This window comes from Opisthocomus hoazin, chromosome 8, assembly GCF_030867145.1.
Source record: "Opisthocomus hoazin isolate bOpiHoa1 chromosome 8, bOpiHoa1.hap1, whole genome shotgun sequence".
Taxonomy (NCBI): domain Eukaryota; kingdom Metazoa; phylum Chordata; class Aves; order Opisthocomiformes; family Opisthocomidae; genus Opisthocomus; species Opisthocomus hoazin.
Genome location: NC_134421.1, coordinates 58,091,283 through 58,107,844, shown reverse-complemented (window position 1 = coordinate 58,107,844; position 16,562 = coordinate 58,091,283). Strand labels below are relative to the sequence as shown.

The 16,562-nt window shown below is 36.6% G+C and overlaps 1 protein-coding gene across 2 annotated transcripts in view; it reads right to left on the bottom strand.

Annotated features, from left to right (window-relative positions):
* Nucleotides 1-16,562, bottom strand: part of LRRK2 (leucine rich repeat kinase 2) — a 72,613-nt gene that overhangs the window by 12,268 nt on the left and 43,783 nt on the right. For both annotated transcript variants that reach the window (XM_075428171.1, XM_075428172.1), the window contains 16 exons: nucleotides 16,143-16,372; nucleotides 15,003-15,130; nucleotides 13,531-13,749; nucleotides 11,148-11,349; nucleotides 10,420-10,508; nucleotides 9,253-9,440; nucleotides 8,166-8,320; nucleotides 7,024-7,170; nucleotides 6,679-6,870; nucleotides 5,831-5,977; nucleotides 5,399-5,499; nucleotides 5,031-5,221; nucleotides 4,209-4,369; nucleotides 3,226-3,396; nucleotides 1,264-1,364; nucleotides 406-600 (listed from right to left, as the gene is read on the bottom strand). In XM_075428171.1, the coding sequence (XP_075284286.1) occupies nucleotides 406-600; nucleotides 1,264-1,364; nucleotides 3,226-3,396; nucleotides 4,209-4,369; nucleotides 5,031-5,221; nucleotides 5,399-5,499; nucleotides 5,831-5,977; nucleotides 6,679-6,870; nucleotides 7,024-7,170; nucleotides 8,166-8,320; nucleotides 9,253-9,440; nucleotides 10,420-10,508; nucleotides 11,148-11,349; nucleotides 13,531-13,749; nucleotides 15,003-15,130; nucleotides 16,143-16,372 (2,617 nt within the window). The remainder of the gene's footprint in view (nucleotides 1-405; nucleotides 601-1,263; nucleotides 1,365-3,225; nucleotides 3,397-4,208; nucleotides 4,370-5,030; nucleotides 5,222-5,398; nucleotides 5,500-5,830; nucleotides 5,978-6,678; nucleotides 6,871-7,023; nucleotides 7,171-8,165; nucleotides 8,321-9,252; nucleotides 9,441-10,419; nucleotides 10,509-11,147; nucleotides 11,350-13,530; nucleotides 13,750-15,002; nucleotides 15,131-16,142; nucleotides 16,373-16,562) is intronic.

Below are 16,562 nucleotides of genomic sequence, written 5' to 3'. Positions count from 1 at the left end.
ATCACCCAAAGTGGCACAAGGAGGTGGCATCCATGGAAGGAGAGGAACTGCTAAGAGACTAGCAGGATTGTTAGGGGAGGCAGAGATACGAAGGGGTTGTCTGAATATTACTCTTTGTTCTAGCCTCCATGTTAGAAATAGCTTTCATCTGAGGGGAAGAAGGGAACCCAGTAGTGGAAAGACATTATTATGAGAAAGTTCAGGCTGCATGGCAGGAAGAGAGGAAAAAGTGACTGCGTTTCTGCTTCATTTCATGGATACAATGATGACTCACTTATGAGCAATCTTTGTTCTCTCAAAGTTTAGCTTTCCAGAAGTAATATCCTACTACTAAAATGCAATTAATTCTTGTGAAATACATCTGGGTGACAAAAAATCAGAATAAATGGCAGCTTTCTCACGTACCTCACAAGTATGTCCATCTGTATTTAGGTTAACAAATGAAAGTTGTGCTTTTTCTGTGTTCCCATTGCCTATCCAGACTCCTGCTTTCTTGCAGTTTTGACTGGCAGCTACCATGCACTCTGCTGTGGATGTGCTGGGTATTGAAACATACCTCATCAAACAGATAAGCTCTGCAGAATTCAGGATCTCATAAACCTACAAAGAAAGCCACAGCACGCACATGGTAATAACAATGGCTTGCACAGTGATGAATAAATAACAAGCAACGGATAACCATGTTCTATGGAATACGGACACAGTATCTCAGAAGGTCTGCTCACCGGTATTACCACCATTAATGAGCAGTCTGTACACTGAGCACATTTACATTGACCCTTATTTTTCTGTTAAAATTCCAGGAAGTCAATGGGGTTGAGGCACGTTTGAAAACTTCACCCATTTCAAAGAGCAATGTGATGTGGGACAACAGATGGCAGGTTTCAGATCCACACTGCCGTTCCTCCTCTCACATGCATGAACTGTTTGGGCTAACCACACTGATACTATACAACAAAGTCCCTTTCGCACAGCTCTAGCAAAGACCATGAAGCAATCCGAATCCTGTTTCGCTACGATCACTAAACAGCAACACAGGGAAAAACAGCAGGCTAGAACAAATGGTTGGTAGACTTCAACAGAACAGTTAATCTTGGATGGCAAGAGCAGGCATTATTCCATGGCCTTTTCAGTTCCAGAAAAGAAGAACAGAAAAACCCCCATGCCTCTTAGTAACTTACATGTCCCACTCCTTTTTAGAAAGCACAACAACTTCATGGTATCATCTACCACAAAAATACAAATAAATACACTGAGTAATACCTGGGAAGACGTTGGTCGTTCCTGAGGGTTTTCTTTCAAACACTTTTTAATTAAATTTTCAACTTCAGGCCAGGGGGCACATCCATATTCTTTGACAGGATCTAAAATGTAAAATTAGCTAACTTTTACCGGCCTTTACCATAGTTCAGAAATGAGAGTTCTGAATAACTTTCTTCTTATTTATAAGAATTCATCTAACTTTTTACAGAGCTGCTCTAAGAATATCATACTCTTAGGTAAAATGTCAGCATGAACAGCTTGGAATTGCTCATCTGCCATTAAATGCTAGAACATGAATTGCTAGAGCTAGAATCCTTTTCATTAAAAGCAGTTAAAGCAAATGGATTTTGCTTGAACTTTTTTTTGTCTCTATACCCGGACTGAATCACAGGTATGTATGAGTTGCGTTTTGATTAATGCTGACCATTCAAGGGCATGTTATTTCAGTCTGCAGTCTTCAATTCCTGAGAACATTTTTCTCCACATTTATTCTTCTGTGTTCGGGCAGAGTATATGGAATACAGATGAACTTCCAATAAAATGTACAGCAATTTAGATAAAAAACTGCATATAGTATTTATGAGATACGAAAGTTTAAATTCCCACTCAGTGCTTTGAATATGTATCTTACAACTACAGATGCTGACCTCTCTAAGAACAAATCACTTGTGAATAATGGTGCCTGTATTGCTTTTCCTTTTAGTTCATCATAATCCACAGCAGATATTCCAGTCCTACATTAGACAGAGGTAACATTAATGATAAACACCTGAAGAGGAACATCTCCCGTTCAGCAAATGACAGGCACTGTTTACTTGTGAGCTCAGCCAGCTCCTTTTTTGGTGCAAATATATAAATGATGAGCACATGCACAGATGGAACTATACTATCTGCAGAAACTAATACTTCTGATTATTTCATAGGTCTCATAATACAGAAAACAGCCAAATGGACAGCTGCACTCAAGAGATACTTCGTAATCCGTTCTTGGGATGGCTTCTTTAGTGAGGGGGTTTAAACTGTCTGAGCTATGAATTGGACTATTCTCCTGAAGGAGTAGAAAATGTATGAACTCTCTGTCTCTCCTAATGGAGAAGCAATGCCACTTTAAGCAGTACAGTTGCTGCCCTTTCCTAGATGGAGTGACTTTTCAGTCTTAAAGAATATTTCAGCAGTATATTCGCTATCCCAGGGCAATAAATAAGGATGCCACACATTAAGCTTGTTGCACTACAAAAATTCAATAGCTCTTCACACAGAAGTTGCCAAACGCTGGGTTACATTGTCCAGCTGACTACATCACATCCAGCCTGATAGCCTGTTTAATCTCCCTTCCAGCAGCCAACAACTAGGTATTGTAATGCAGATGGAATATGAAGAACGTCAAGTAGCTAGGCAGGGACTGCACACTCTTGACATGTTAAAAGGGAATTCCTATTTAAAACCTTTAGGGGTGGCTGCCCTTTTAAGGTAGTGGCATTTTTTTTTTTTTGTAATAGATTTCAAGGTTTTTTTACAAGATTTTAAGATATGCAGCTTCTCAGTAATGGATTTTTTAATGTAAGAAGTGGAATGGTGTTTATCTTAGTGCACGGTATGCATTAATCACAGTAATATGGAAGGGTCAAGTCCAGACATGGTACTAGAAGATACCTCAAGCAGCATCCATTTTAGCTAGGTCTGGACAAAGTCCCAAGTATACAAAACCTCTATTTCTTTATAAAGTGAACCAGCTAGATCCCTTGAAATTGCAATGAAATTATAACCAACATAATGTTGAATAGATACTTATTTCTCACTATGTCAAGACCATGATGAAATAGGAGAAGCTTCTAAAAATTGCTGTTAATTGGTCTCCTCCTCTGATCACTGTCAGATACAAAATAAAACATGTGAGGTGTTATTTTTGGAGAAGGCAGGACAAATGGTCCGCTTTCACGCTAAAACTTTAATGAGGCATACCTGGTAACTTTCCTTGTATTGCTAATTCATCAAATTCATTTGGAAACTTCAAGCCTTCCATTATTCTACCTCCTCCTGTTAAAATGTCATAAAGCAGCAAGCCAAATGAATAAACATCAGCTTGCTGATTGTAAATAACATTTCCTCTGGCAACCTCCGGTGCTCGAAATCCTGCAAATAGATCATTCATTAATAGCTATGATTCACACCAAGATGAAGCCATCTTTATCCTTTTAAGAGCAAACACTGATGAAAATGTCACAGGAAGTAAACCCAAAATGGCACACTATTTCTGAACTGGCAATAGTTTGCATGTGGCAGACCTCCAAAAATATCAGCAATCAGTATCAAGGAAGGGGACAGCACATCAGTTACAGAGCTCCTGCACCATTACACATAAGGTAATTAATTTATCAATGAATACTGAAAATGAAGGGCAAGTCTGCAGACTTTACTGAAGGCCTAAAATTTAACACTTGAAGTCACATCCTCATGCATAATTTCCAAGATCTAAAGGCACTTTTCAAAGTTGTTGAATTGTTCAGTGCTTTAAAATGAATGCTAATACATTCTCAGTAAAGTCAGGGAACAGTGCAGGTATTTATCGCCTTTAAAAAAAAATTCAGACCTACCTATGCATTACTGAAAATTGAAACAACAAATAATTTCAGCAGTATAATTTCAATATCACAATAACCACACTAAAATAAGACAGAAAAAAATTGTAATTTCTGCATGTAATTTAATTTGTTCTCTTTTTAAACCTTTACTATACTCCTTGATTCTTCTAAAATGGGTTAAAACATGAACAGGAAGAAAGGCCAAGAGGAATAAATCTGGCATCACAACTTGTACTAACATTAAGATCACATTTTGTGATTTTGACTGGAGTACAGATTAGAGTTACTTCTTACAGACTAAATAAAAAACATACTAGCTATTTTTTTATCTAATTCACTGTAAAATAAAGCATTTTTCCATACCTGGTGTGCCTTCAGAGGTTTTTATTCCCATTCGGCAACAATACTGGGCAATGCCATAGTCAGCTATTTTTGCAATAACAGCTGAATTGGGATACAGGGTAAAGAGCAACACATTGTGAGGCTTTAAATCACGGTAGATGATCATTGCTGAATGCAGGTACCTGTTAATCAAAAAAATATTTATTGAAAGCATTCATAATTCAGGGATGCATTTGTACACACACACTGAATGCATTATTCCCACAACAGCAAATTGTGCTTTCAAATGTTAAATACTGAGTTAAAAAATGTCAAACATCACCAACATGACACTGCCTGACTGGATATTGACTTCAGAATTGCTTTGAAATACTAATCACTGGCACATAAATACTGCAGTATTTTAGTACCAAGTCTTACACGAAGTGTCACTGGAAGTTTGAAAACTGAATATTAGAAGTTTAAGCTTCATTGGTCCCCGAGCTCCTTTGCAAGTTTTGTGGTTTTATAGTCACACTTCAATAGCTCCTGAGGACATTAATGGACTTTCAGAACTTTAAAAATGCACTAAATTAATTTCCTTGGCATTTTAATAAGAAATCAACAGTCACATAGAAATTCCACCTAGAGCTCTCACTATTTCTCTATTTTTATATGTGTCACTTGTCAGCAGAAAATAACAGGTAACAAAAGCTTGTGTTACATATCAGCTAATCAATCATAAAAATGCAAGCGTTTGTCTGACCCAGGGAATATTCTGCTTGAAATACAAGATATGCTTTTCATTTGCACCCTACTTGCAGCTGTATCATGTTTTTACAGCAACATAGCAGTTACACTTACCTTAAACCATCAGCTACATGTAGAGCTATCCTGTGCTGAAGTGTTCTAGTTAAACTTGAATTGTCTTGTTGAAGCAAACGATCGAGAGATCCTTTAAAGGCTAATTCCATCACCAGCATCCGGGGACGGACTGCAGCAGCCAGCAGAGACACTAAACTGGGGTGATGGAGGTGACAAAGTACTGCAAGCTCCTGTGAATTGTAAAATCAGGTGAAATACTGCAAATAACATAACCTCTGTAGCTCTGAAGTAAACTCAGAAATATTTTGGAGTGAAATCTTCCACTTTACTTAAGCTTTTTAAGCTCTTCACTAGGGTTGCTATTCCAAGAGCAGCACTACAGAAAAGAAAAAGGCAGCATTTCTTACTTGTCTTAGGAGCCTGAGGGAAGTATGTTTATTGAATATCTTTACAGCAACCTCTTCTCCACCATAGGATGCACGGTACACAGATCCAAACCCACCATCACCTTTTCAGTGATAAAATGGAAAAGAATATTAAAAAACGAAGAGGTATTGACCATTCCTAAAAGAAATAGCTGAATGGGTCCTATTTTAAAGTGTGTAGATCATCTACTGTGCTAACCTTCAATGATCAGTAATCTAAATACATAAAAAAGTGTCCTAGCATACAAGTTAACGGAAAATTCAGAACTCAATAACCTGAAATTCAGAACACCTTAAAAAGTATATTTCCACAGAAAAAGAAATCTCTAAAATGTTTTCCATATGTTGCAGAACTGACCCCAATAGATTTTTTTATATAAGCTCTGTAAGAAAACCCTACAAAATAATACTTACCTAAGAGAAATTCAGGAGCTTCATCAAATTCCAGGTCGTCGTTGTTCAACATAATATTTCTAGGCAAATCGGCCAATATCAGATCAGGAGCAATCTGAGCGATTGGAATGGTATGTCTTGGCTCATCTGGATTTACCAAAAGGTCACCTAGGAAAAATAAATGAGACAATTAAAAAAACCCCAATGTAGTCATCCTTCCAAAGGTGCTGAAAGGTACATGATCTCTGTGAGTGCTTATGATCAATGTACCTAAAATTAAGTTTGTGTGTATGTGTATGCATAAGCACACATACATATATATATATATGGAACAGAACACTACTTAAATTTGCCATTCAACTTCATGTATCTTACATGTTCAAGTATTTTTAAAATTCTGTATATGCACCAATCAAATGTGATAGCAACTGTTGCTATGTAAAAACCCCACACTAACCAAGAGATTATTTTTCTGTCTATAAAAAGTATGTAGAATGTCATCCTGAATATTGCTTTTTAAATTACTGTTGTATGTGGTCCAGCCAAAAGACCTTGTATCAGTTTTACTATGTGCTGGCTTCAGTTCCATGAATGGAGTTGCATTATTGGTATCATGACAAAATGATTCTTTTCATTATTGCCATTTATACACAACTATACAGAGTAGCTGCAATCTGTCCCATATTCTATACTTATACAGACATCTCTTACATAAAAAAGAAGTTGCTGTTGACTTATACCATAATTATTTCTTACAGAAATGAAAAATTTTTAAATACCGTGAAGTACCCAAATGTTACAAAGACGATGTTGTATAATATTTATCTACATACAGGTGTAACTCTACCTCAAATTACATAAATATATACCTTCTTCAGCTTTTTTAAGTAAGTCATCAAGTAGTATTTTTTGGTGTTCTTCACCATCCTGAAAGCTGTATAGAGCCCATTTCTTCAACAGTGTTTCCCCTTCACCACATACATCTATATCCAGCAAACCCGGAAACCATTCTTCCATAAGAGAATCTATGTGATCCACAACTTGCCCCAAAAGGATGCACCCTTTAAGAAACCAAAAGAGGGAAATTACAGCCTCAATCTGCCATACATGTAATTACAAAGCTAAACTCTACATTGCAAAGGCAAAAGCACAACAAACCAAAATGCCAAGCTGCAATCAAACTGGAGCAAAAATCAGGCTCAGGAATAATTAACCTTTTCTGCAAGAAGGTGCCGTAATTTTCAAAAAACTGTCTGGGTTGTTGTCAAATACTGCTGATTCCACTAGACAATAAGCTTCAGGAGACCAATTCAAGTAGATGCCTTGTCTCCAATACATTCTGTTAGGACGAAGAGCTCGCTCTAGAAAATACAATATGAGATTAAAAATCTGATCTCCATTATGAATGTCGTATTTTAAAATATCCAGAATAGTTCACAGTACTTTAACTGATTGTAGGTTTACGCCTACCCAGATAACAAACAAAATACAGGCTATAACTTTGCAGACAGAATAGCCTCACAAAAGCTGAATATATGTCAACTCCTGATGAGTTCTATAAGGCATATCCACAAACCAAATATTTAATCAGATGGTAAGTCATGTAGCAGGTGACGCATGTAGGGATTACAGAAATGCTTAGGTACATTCAGGCTCAAACACAGAATATTTTAGGCAACATATGAAAAAAAGTCAATGATTTAAATTTTCCCTCTATCACACACTCATGAAATAGCAAGATGCAATTAGAATTCCATGCTCAGGAGGAAATTGAACACCAGGAGAGCAGGCAGTTATAAATCATATTTGTAGAGCATTAGCAATGCATATTTTTCATACTTTACTTGTCACCAGTATTCATAAATTATACATTAAAAAACAAAAGATGAATGAAATTGCAAAGTTCAGCAGACAGATCTCATGTCAAAGCATGGAATTATTGGAAAAAAACTAAAGACACCCCTCCACTGTTCTGCTAAAAGCAAAGTTTTTAGACTTTCATAAACAGAGAATGAATGAACCTGAAGAAAAGTAGGGTTTTTTCTGTGTCGAAGACATATCCTTTCCTGTATTCTTTGTAGAAGTGAATGACAATATTGCATAAATATTAGGATTTCCTCCACCTCCAGCATGTGAAGGAGAGAAATAGGCTGCTTACAACCTTCACTTTCTTGTGCACGCCACTGTAAAGATCAGGCACTGGATACTTCTGAGTTACAAAAATGACCACTGCATTTGTGAAGTGGCCAGAAATTAGCTAAAGCAAAACAATGTTGGGGATTAGAGCTTTAACATGCAGGTGCTGGCATTCAAAGCAAACATGCTCACTATTGCTTTTGAAGGTAAAGATTTGTACCTCTTCCTGACAGCATGTAAGGTGATATTTCAAGCAATCTGTTGATCAGCCTGGACCAAAATCCCATAGGAAAGTACGGCATCTCATAAAGCCTGATGATAATTTCTGAATTTTCACAGTGGGGAAGCTCTATAACCGGTCTATGATCAGACAAACTGAAAGAATAAAAATAATATACAGTATTTAATGATGTACTTTATCCAAACTGACTGATGACATACATTATTTATGATGTAAATGTATCATTTATTAACGAATGAATGATTCAAATGATCAGGGAGCAGACAGTGTATTTCCTTATTCTGCTTGCTTGTGATAAAATGAAGTTCTGCTGTAACTTAAACCCAACAGAACCTCATTAGATATTGATCATTAGATATTGAACATAAATGTGAGAAAAACCTGAAACACATTTACGGCAGGTAAGACATTCAGTTAAATCTTCCTATCCCAGGACTTTGAAGAATGTAGAAACTCTAATCAATGCAACCACGCAACACTCTCTCCATTAATCAAAATAAGCGTTATTAAACACAGTAGGGAAACTTGTAACTGAGGCAGAGAAATTGTATTACCTGCTTCAGGTAAAGCAAAAAGACCACATTCAAATTCGTAACACATTTTTGTCACCACATTCAATAACTAGACTGTTTGGAGGAGATACTGCCTCTGAGTAACTTGACCGGGGTTCTTACTCCAAGCAAATAGGCTCTAGAAATTCATGGTTATCTTTTATATTGCAATAAATATCTGTAATGCTGGCACACTGCGATGTAAATCTAAATTATAATCTTCCTGCTTTAGTCTCAAAGCACAGTAACTGTAAAAGAAATATTATCCTCATAAAGCATTTTATCATGTATAGATTCCATATACCCACCATGCTAATATGATGTAAGCTTTATCGGCTACAAGATCAGCTTAACATGTCTGTGAAAGCATGTACTAAAATGTAGTGTACTAAGTATGTATCACGCTTTCATATATCAAATTGCTTTCATGGTCAGTTAAACTAGTCAGCCTGATGGAAAGTTTTTATTTTGATAATCTCTGTGGCTCTCATTTGTAGGTTGAGCTCCTTGCTTACCTGCTTGGGATTAGCAGTTGATCCTCTCCTAATGGCAAAGCAATCTGAAACTTTTCCAGAAGCTTAAAGTATTGTGACATGTAGATCTTAGGAAACTTGCTCTTCTTTAAAAGGAATTTTTCCACATCTGAACGCTTTATAATTCCCTTAGGATATTTAGAAAAGCCTTCCACTTTCACCATCAGAATCTTTCAGAAAAAGTAAAACAATTTCAGATGTCCAGTCATCATTAGATTGCATTTTCCTGACAAACTTTGTTCCCTGAAATACTTCGTAGCCTATTGTTTAAGGGCAAAAAATGGACTCCATTTCACAGTGAAACCAAGCATTTCCATAATGCTAGCCAGCAAGAAGACAGCAGTGAAAACATTTTGCTTGTCCAAGCCACTGGTGTGCTACCACTCCTCAGTAGCTTTCACTGTTCCATATTATATGGAAATTTATTCTACATGTTAATTTGTGAAAGTTCTCTGAAAGAAGCCTATGTACAGTGATTTTTCATACCAGCACTTCACACAAGCATATTGGTACTGAGGAACACGATCTTCTAGGTCTTTTCTCACTCTTAATCCCACCAGCTTTAAAGGCTCAAACTTACATTTTTGCCGTCCTATTTCCTGCACTGAATGAAAGATAAAGTTTCAGAGATTCGGAAATCTGAATATATATAAAAATTTATGAGAGTGTTTCTAGCTCAACACATCAACAATAGTCTCACTTAAGCAGTCAGTCTGCTACTCTCCCACCCAAACACATCAATCCGTATCACTCACTTTCCTTTGCCATCGGTACCAAGCATACAATGACCCTTCTTCCCCCATTCTTACTACTTTAATCCAAAGTTCCCGCTTTCGTCTCGACCTATTGCAACATATTCCAGGATTACTTTGTATCCCTGGGGTTCTTCTGTTCTATATGTGTTCTTGTGTCCGGTGCAGTTTAAATGATATTGGACATTACAGTGTAAGAACATAGAACCACTGAGATAGCCAGTTGTCTAGAAAGCAAAGGAAACGGAAAGAGCCAGGTAAATCAATCTGGGCCCTGAGAAAATTCTAGACCATGAAACAGTAAAGAAATGGTGAAGAAGAATCACTGATAAGTTAGATTGATTTGAGACAGGGAAAAATGTCCACAAATGTAGATACAAAAAGTAATCAGTCTAACCTGTGCCATGATTTTACATAGCCACTTAGGATCTACAAAATAGAGGTCTCTCAGCTGTAGTGCTGGGTCTTGAAAATGAAGGAGTACACCTGCGCAAAGAATATTGTAATTAGCAGTGCATTTCTCAAACTCCATATTAAGCAAAATAAACAGCCCACTCTGGGCTATTATTCTTACCTGACTTGACATAAGCAATTTGAATAATAAGCACAGCTGTTGAATTTATGTCAATATCTCAGAAGAGTAAAATGTAATCATGGTTTGTTCAGTTTTACCTTTATTTTCAGATGTTTCATTAGATTTGTAATCTGACTTGGGTTTTTGCCTGGCAGTTATGCTCTGTGTGATTTATTATTTAATCTTATGAAGACTACATGGCACTGAGATAAGCTGTTGCATATATTCACCTAACTGCTATTCTACTGCTATTCTACTCAAGCTATTACAGCAATTGCATCTTTCTTCAGAAACTCTGCTGTCTAACCAGCAGGTAATGCGTTTTCAAGGAGAGGTAAGATATACAAATTGTTGCAGTAGTGATCCCTTATATCATGGAATTCCTTTATGACATAAAAACCTGGATTATCAAACTAATGTTACCCAAGTTTAAGCATTTCAGCTCAACACTTTGTGGCAACATTGTGCGAGATTTAAGAACGCGTGCAGGTCTGTCTGCTGCAGATTTACAACGAAGTGCTAACAAACATACACTGAAGATAATATTTTACCTGATTCATTCAGAAAGTGAATCGCATGAGGGAGTTCATTTTCATCCAATTGTAATTGGCTTTCTTGTACCAGTTCCAGTAAGCGTTTCTGATCAATCACAGGAAATTCAACTGGGACATTTTTACGTTCCAGCAAAATTCTCTTCTCCAGCTCCAGGTAGCTGTCAGGAATCAGCTGACCAACGACGGGTTGATCTCTGATCTGTAGAATTAGGAATAATCATCTTAAATGTATTAATTTATATATGTGAAATGCAGACAATAAGACTAAGTTGCAAGGCATGTCCACTCAATAGTAGCAGCAAGAAGTAACATGAACACTCATTTATTGACTAACGTGGCTTCTGAAAAGTAGATGTAACTAAATCTTCTTTCAGAGTTATAATATGAATATCTTTCTATAAATGATTACGCAAAGAACAAAATATTTCCATATTACATGTACATAAAAAAAATGGTGTCTTCTGAGAAGTTCAAAAAGCTTTGATTTGAAGTAAAAGGAAAATATTCACTGTATGAACAGATGATATCATACATCTCAGGGATAGGCAAATGAATAAAAAAAGGTAGACCTCTTGTAATCTGTAATATCTCTTGACGTGTCTTTCGATAAACTAGGTGGAAAAGGGCAGTAGCTCAACTAAAAGTCTCCACTGCTGATAGTCAGTGGACAAGTGAGAGGAAAAAATAAATTTGGCCAGGTTAGTGAAACTTAAGGGAAACACAGTTGGGTAGTTTGTCCCTGTTTCCTAAGCCTGAGTTCCTTCCTGGAGACATCCTTTGACCTTTGGTATTACCTAGCACCTGACCAGTTTTTTCATTCTCCATGGGTGCTGAACTAGTCGTTTTTTGAGGAAATGGGAAACAAGTTTCCCAGCATTTCCAAACTGGCTTCTTAGTTTGTAATATTCCTCTCAAAGAACTTGAGCCCCAGCGCACTGTGGCATTTTCATGTGCCAAAAATTTAATTAGCACCTTGTGTGATTTCAAAGACTCAGAGCACTTGATGACAATGTTGAATGCTTAACTCACTTTGTCTAACTTGTAAGCAGGTACCTTGTAACACTCCTTTCACAAAGTATCTACATTATCTATGGAAACTATCTCCCGTACTTCAGGCTACCTTACATTTGTGCAGAGGTTTAAACACCAGTTTAAGCTGCAAGAGATGTGGATGTCACAGGAACAATTTCTAGGTACCTAAGAATGAAATATTTTCAAAAAGCAGAACTTCTTCTGAGTGTTGAAGAAGTATGGTGAGATATAGGGTGACACATACCTTTACAAATACCGGCTCTACTCATGCCTACTGGATGTATGCAAAGTGGAATTAATGCATTCCACCTGAATAGGCCACCTCACTGCCGCTTAGCACTGGTTAGCCATTCCTTGAACTGTGGAATGAAGTCAGGCAGATTATGGATATAGCTAAGCTGGTGGTTTCTTTGAGAGAAACAAGAGGTGTGCGCACTCTTTCTCTGCTTTGTAACACATCAGCGTGTGGCTGGTCATAAATACAGACTTGCTCTATAAAATCTTTCAAGTAGTAGTTCAGAAGAAATTTGGGCTCTGCTATGACACATGAAGTTCCGCCATTGACTTCAGTAGCACAGGACATCACCTTATCTCTTTACTTAGTTATGACACTATACATGATTGATATTGTATAAATGAAAAAATAAAAAGACCTATATTCTTTTTGCTACAGATTGGATCCTGTCTTCCTATAAGCTCCATGTCTGGGTTAGTCTCTTCATACTTGTCATTCACATTGGAGCTTCATGCTACGGCTAAGGAGACAGCGGGGAATGAGTGGTAGGGATGACTTTGGAGACAACCAAACTATAAGTGCAGATTCTCCAATTTAGGAGGATGATTCAGTTCAAAGGGTCTTTGTGTCCTGCTTTAATTCACTTTCCTCTTTCTAGGAATAGTTTCACACTATGTAAAATGAAATCAGTAAACGGAGAACTAGTTGGCTGTCAGAAATCACAAAATCTTATTTCCTGGTCCCCTGAAATCTTGCAATACTTATGATTGCAATTACATGTCACCATCCAACAAAACACAGTTTTTGGTCAGAGTTCTTCATAAGAAAAAGATGACCTATTTTAAATTCAATATTCTATTTAGGCCCTAGTGCTTGAAAACAAAACTTAGCTGAGATTTTTTACTAAGTTATTTTTTTTGTAGAAAATGAAATGAAAACAAAACTGGTGATTTTCCTTCATTATTTTGCTGTGTGTAACACTTTATAGAAGGCAAGATGAGTTTCCTATCACATTAAAAATGTATTTAATTATGTGATTAATTAATGTTTAAAAATAAATTTACTTCACTAAAACTATGATGTTTTCAACATTATGAACAGTACGTAGCTTACCTTGAAGTGAAGACTCTCCTTTATTATGACTTTCCGAAGTTTCATAATGGAATCAGATTCTTCTGTAGCATTCACAAAGTGATAATCTTGGATTGCTGGGAAGCCTCGCTTATTCAACAGCTCTCTAGTAATTTTACTCATGCAGGCCTTACGTTGCATTTCACCAGAAACATCTAAATGAGTGCCAACAAGAATGACAGGGGACGTCGAAGCTCGAGCCTGTTAGTAAGATCCACATAGTCAATTACCTCAATAGTGAATGTTGATGTTATTGTTTTATATCCACACAAAATGTGAGCAATTCAGTCCAATCAATCAATACAATGAAAAAATCAACTGTTTCTCCTGCTTTAAATATACCTCTTGTAAAGAAGTTTGAAATCTGAAATACTATTTCATGTCTTCACTCAGAGTAAGTTTAAACTGCAATCCCTTATAATAGCCTTGACTGGGTAAGTCAGTAAAAATGCATCAGCCGATAAATACGAAACATGTTTTTTAACATACAAACAGCAGTCTATTTCAAAACAGAAATATTAAAAAATTCAGCTTTTTCTAAACGGAAGCAGTGTAGATCTGATTTCGTACTTTGCAGATTAATAACATTGTCAGTAAAATAGAGGGACAACTGTATCTTTCATTAAAAGCGCCTAAAAACATGGAAAAGCAAAGGGTACTCTGCTAGTTGTCACTGGAACTGTGCAGCTATTAAACACCAGCAAATACTGCACAGCAAAGGAGAACACATCAGAAATGGTCTTCATCAACACTTAACTGACTGTAACCCTCTGTCTCGTATCACTGCTCAAGGAGAAAAGAGTGAAAAAGACAAGTTAAACAAACAGGATCAGTATACAAAATCTTCATGTAATTGCATTGCCTCGCCATGGCTAACCATCATATTAAATGAAAAGACAAATGATGCTCACCATGGAGCGATTCCATCAAATGAAAATAAAACACTTAGAGCAAAAGAAAAATACATAGGCAGATTCTCAGACCAATTTCCCCACCATAGTCCTGGGATCATTCCTATTAACAATAGGATACTAAGCATACACTTAACAGCATGATTTCAAACCTGCATCTGTCAGTTTTAAATTAGTCAAATTCTGATTTCCCCAGAGTTTACAATGGCATAAAAGAAAAAGCAGGTTTAACTCGTCATCGCTTTAATACTACCCCTTTCTTTTTTAATCAGTCAATTTAAAATATTGCCAGAATATACAAACTAATCTTCCACATATCACTCTGTACCATTTTAAGTACAAAATGGTGCTGATTATGTCTACATATGTCTACAAATATTTTCATATCCAATATATCATGTATTTCAGCTCTTGCTTCATCTTCTTTATTTGCTGAAGAGCTTCTTTCTTCTTCCTCTCTTTAAAAATATTTGTGGTTAATTTGCTGTTTGCCAACAGGTCCCTGGAAAGTGGAATTCCATTCTGTACATAACTATGGCTTACCTTGATGTTAAAAAGCCATGGCTTCATAGCATCTACCTCCACTTGTCCTTTGCTGAGATCATAAACAGCAAGATATAAAGCTCTTTGGGTCATAAAATGAGGATGGGTACTGTAAAACTCTTCTTGTCCTAATGATAAAATATTTCCACTGTTTACTACTTCCCTCATTGAACATCTTCAGATCACAACAAGGCAGAACTCTTATTCTCAGATCGCTAATCCACAAATGAAATTCATGCTGACAGAAAACTATCTAAATTGACAGGAAACCTGCAATAACTATGAATTTTAGGTAGATAACTCTGTGGTAGCTCATTGACTGAAGTGTAGTGTTGAAATTTGTAAGCTAGTTTTAAATCAAGAAGTATAAGATTTAATAACTAGATAAAGATGGTTGCTGCAAACACAACTTGAAAGGTCATGATTTTTTTAAAACTCCAGTATCGAAACTCTCCCTCACTCCTTCCTTCCCTTGCTCTTTCTTCATTCCCTTTCTCCTATCCTTTCAGCAACTTCAAAATAAGACTCCTAAGTTCACATGATTAAGGACTTAAAATCATAATTGAAGCTGGACATTCAGCTTGAATGCTGCTCTTCTGTGCACATCCATTGTGATATACACTGTATTTAAAAGATCATGGACCAACGTTAAAAATAACTTTTCTATAGCCTAAAATACCCCTGAATTTTAGAAGTGCTTCTGGAGTCCCCCAAACTTAGAAAGCTTTCCAAAAGCACAAAGCTCAAAGACTCCCCCTAAGTGCTTTGTTTTCTGTGACCTTACGAAACAGTGATACTGTAGAGCCTAGAGAGATCCAGACTATAAAAGCGAGAAACAGAGTTGAGTGGAAAATCATCCGTCTGGTGATTACAAGCAGTTTCTCACTATTCTGACATGACAGTTCTGTGGTTGAAATGAGTGGTCAGACCACATTCAGTGATGAGAAATTCCTGAGGCTTTATATTAAATTTGAGGGATTAGCTGCCAGTTTACAGAATTCACTAATTTATAAGTGGTCACTTGACATTTGGTGTAACTTTGCATGATTCTACTGTCCATCATTTGAAATTTCACAGGCTAAGTAATGCATTAATGTGTTAGAAAAGACAATAGTAAAGGACAATAAGCTCTTGAAATACCTCCAAAATCCCACACATTTAATATAAGCTCTTTCTTCATTTTGCCCTTCCCTTGAATGATCCAGTCTTTTACATCAATGCCTACTGTAGCTTTTGGAGAGCCCAATTCTGTTCGTTTGCATTTCATTAGTTGTTGTAGCAGGGTAGTTTTCCCACTGCCAGTATTTCCAACAATCATGAGCTTCATTCTGTTATAAGGTACAGCCTTCTTCAGCCGTTGTTGAAGAAATCTGGCATAAAAAAGTTTGCAGAACTCACTGAAGTGTATAATAAAGAAAAATACCAACAGTACTCAAGACCAAGGAAAAATCTAAACATACCATTTTCTTCAAATTTTCAATATCTGTTTGATATCACTGGGATTTTAACAGCCTGTTCTAATGTCTGATTTGAAAGCTAAAGCTTAATTTAGAACATGTC